Genomic DNA, 3,221 nt, shown 5'->3' on the forward strand with positions numbered 1-3,221 from the left:
TGGGTTGAAACCGTATAAATAACGAGCTGCAAAGTGCGTACTGCCATCCTTCTCCTCACTCTCAAACTGTATCTGATATGTCCACGATTTTTGATAAGGCACCTGAATCGGCTACAGATACATCCGCGGAAGAATATTCACAGGACGCCACACCTGCACCTGTGCCCGCGCCCACCACCCCGCCTCGACAATCGGCTGATTTATCGTCTGCGGGGCCGAACAAACCAGAGTCGACGCCACGCAGTGCAAAGCCTTCGAGCCAGAGCACACACGCGTTTGTAGAGAAGCGAGATCGAAGGAAACGTCTCGGGGATCTAGCGAAAGAGATGGTGCCACAACTTGCTGAAGTACCGGTTGAGGAATTTATGGAGAAGCTGGTACCAGGATCTGACCCCAACGAGGATGTGCGTAAGACATTCAAGCAATTTATAGGCAACAGCTATGATGGCAAGGAGGACGGGATGTATCGGAACTTTGTAAGTGCTTGCGCCACACTCTCCCTCCCAGATGGTAACCTTCATGTAATTATGCCAGTGCGAGGTCGTCACATCATTTCTTGATTCTTGCGGGAAGGACGAGGACAGGCTGGTTGTCAAGGCGACCGCTCAGTGGCCTGACACATCTGCAGGTGACAGCAGCATGGACAAGGACACCAATAGACAGAGGCCGGATCTGATGGTCTATCCTACGACAGAGGCGGCGAAGAAGGCGTACACTCTCTCGGCGAAAGATATTAATAATAGCAGGAGGAAGGATCGAGCGCACGACGCGCGGACGTCGTGGGCGTGGTCGCTGCTTCCGATCGAGCTCAAGTCAGACGAGCACAGAGAGCGGCCATTCCAGTTCTCTGCGAAAGGATTTCATCGGTCGACAAACAGCAGTGATGCTGCCGTCGGTCTCGGCCAGTTATCGGAATACGCTTGGAACATAATGCGCTGGCAACACCGACAATTCTGTTTCATGTTGGTCGTGTGTGGTCGTTTTGCTCGAATAATCCGATGGGACAGAGCTGGAGGCCTGGTATCAAGTAGTGTCAACTTTGTCGACGACCCTACGATCCTGCAGAACTTCTTATATCGATTCGGACACATGAGCAGGGAGGAGCGGGGATATGACCCGACTGTCACGCTTGCGCGACAGGAGTACATAGACGAGATGTACAGCTGTCAGAAGGAGCTCTCTACGTACCAGCAGCAGCGTTTCGCCAAGGCATTCCCGAAGGAGACGGAGAGAGGGCAGTGGCCAATCTACGAGGTCTGCATGCGGAAGGAAGACGTCGTCACTCCTAGCACCATCAACTGCGATGAGGTGAAGAAGTCGGCGTCGCGCCTAGGAGACGATTCTGCCTCTGGAGGACCATGCGAAGGACAGGAAGACGAGAGGGCGAAGTATCTGCGGTTCCTAATTGGGAAAGCGACCTTCATCAGCAGTTCGCCGACAGGACGAGCGACGAAGGGATTCGTTGCTTTCGACATGCACCTAAGACGACTTGTATTCTTGAAGGACGTGTGGCGAGTGACTAGTGTTCCTACTGAATTGGAGGTCTACGAGAGACTGTGGAAGCATACAGTATGCAACATCCTGACGCCAATCTGCGGAGGAGATGTGGGAGGGTCACAGTCGTCTGGATCGCCATCGCCGCAGACGACAAGAACGCAGGAATTTGTGAAGAAGCAATCTGTGCGGGTGCACTTTCGATTGATTGTATATCAAGTCTGCAAGCCTCTGACGGAATATAGCCACTCGAGAGAGCTTATATGCATACTTCTTGATGCGATAGAATGTACGTATGATCACTACCGCTTGTGCTCCCGTATTGATTTAGATGCAGGCCATCAAGATGCTTGGCTGAAGGCTATGATTCTCCACCGGGATGTGAGCGTTGGGAATGTTTTGATTGACGTTGACACCAAGATCAACGATAACACTATCATACGTGGGATCTTGAGCGACTGGGACATGTGCAAGTACAAAGAAGACTTAGATAAGGGAGCTGCGCAGCGACAGCGTTCGGTGCGTCTCTTAAGCTGTTTTTGATTCCGTCTTCCAGATGGCTCTGACAAAGTATGAAGGGTACATGGCAATTCATGTCCGCTCTGCTATTGAAAGACCCCATAAAACGCCACGAGGTGTCTGACGACATCGAGTCGTTCGTGCATCTCACGAATTGGCTTATCGTTAGATTTCATCCACACAACTTGAGCGGACAGTCGCATCGCCAGCTGCTGCTTGATTACGTGACATTAACGTATGATAAACACATTTCCAAGGACGGCGCCGACGTCGGTGGAGACCAAAAGCTGATTCATATGCGAAATGGGGAGGTTGGGTTCTATCCAAAAGCTCAAGTATTGGAGGATCTCACTCAATTACTGGCCGAGATGTGCAAAGACCATTATGCCACCCTCACCTTATATACCCAGCGACTCGAAGGTAGGGAGGACTCGAAGACACCGACGCTGATCGTTGGAGAGCCAGACGGTCCCTATCGGCGTTCGCGTCCTACCACTAACCCTATGATCAATTATCCTCGCGAACCCAAAGAACAGCCGGCGGGGAAACCAACATTGTCCACCCATAAAGCAATTATAGATATCTTCACACTTATGACTCATTATGCACCTTCTGGAGACAAATGCTCTGACCAATTCAAGATGCTTTGGGTTATATCAACGTCTGGAGGACAGAAGCGTAGCCTGGAGAGCTCGGAACCACTGACATCGCACCAGGCGAAGAAGGCTAAGGGAGATTCGCGAGAGGAGTCGTCTGGAGTGCGTGGAAGTAGTACCTCTCGCACGGGTTCGTTACCTGTGGTTGACGAGGGTGCGGAAGAGGCTGGCTGAGTAGGCTGATGTCGTACCATATGTAGTGCACGTAGATGAGAGCCCAAGGGCATACGACGGTCATAAATGATATATGGAATCATATCATTAAGACACTCGAAACTAAGTCGCGTCAGACTCGCCCAGCTTCAAATGCTTCCCAAATGGCCAATAATGACATCTTCAGTCCTCTGACGCGCCGAGTGTGTGTCGCCCAGAGCGTCCCCGTCATGATGCATGAACAGTCCAGACGAACAGGGACGAACGTACACTACAAATAAATCATCCTCTGGGCGGAAGCGCCCATCATACAGGCTCCGAAACGTTTCCCGTGGTACATGAGAGCGCAGAGCGTGAACTTGACGTAGCCTCCCAGCTGTACACCTGGCGCCCGCAGTG

General features: G+C 51.7%; 1 protein-coding gene across 1 annotated transcript; it reads left to right on the forward strand.

Moving 5' to 3' along the window:
* Window positions 1-77: 77 nt before the first annotated feature.
* On the forward strand, window positions 78-2,843 carry FIBRA_08738 (uncharacterized protein; the record flags this gene model as incomplete). Its single annotated transcript, XM_012330364.1, has 4 exons — window positions 78-476; window positions 535-1,783; window positions 1,832-2,013; window positions 2,073-2,843. The coding sequence occupies 4 exons, from the start codon at window positions 78-80 to the stop codon at window positions 2,841-2,843; spliced, it is 2,601 nt and encodes an 866-aa protein (XP_012185754.1).
* Between the last annotated feature and the right edge of the window lie 378 nt (window positions 2,844-3,221).

This window comes from Fibroporia radiculosa, assembly GCF_000313525.1.
Source record: "Fibroporia radiculosa TFFH 294 genomic supercontigs, scaffold2488, whole genome shotgun sequence".
Lineage (NCBI taxonomy): Eukaryota > Fungi > Basidiomycota > Agaricomycetes > Polyporales > Fibroporiaceae > Fibroporia > Fibroporia radiculosa.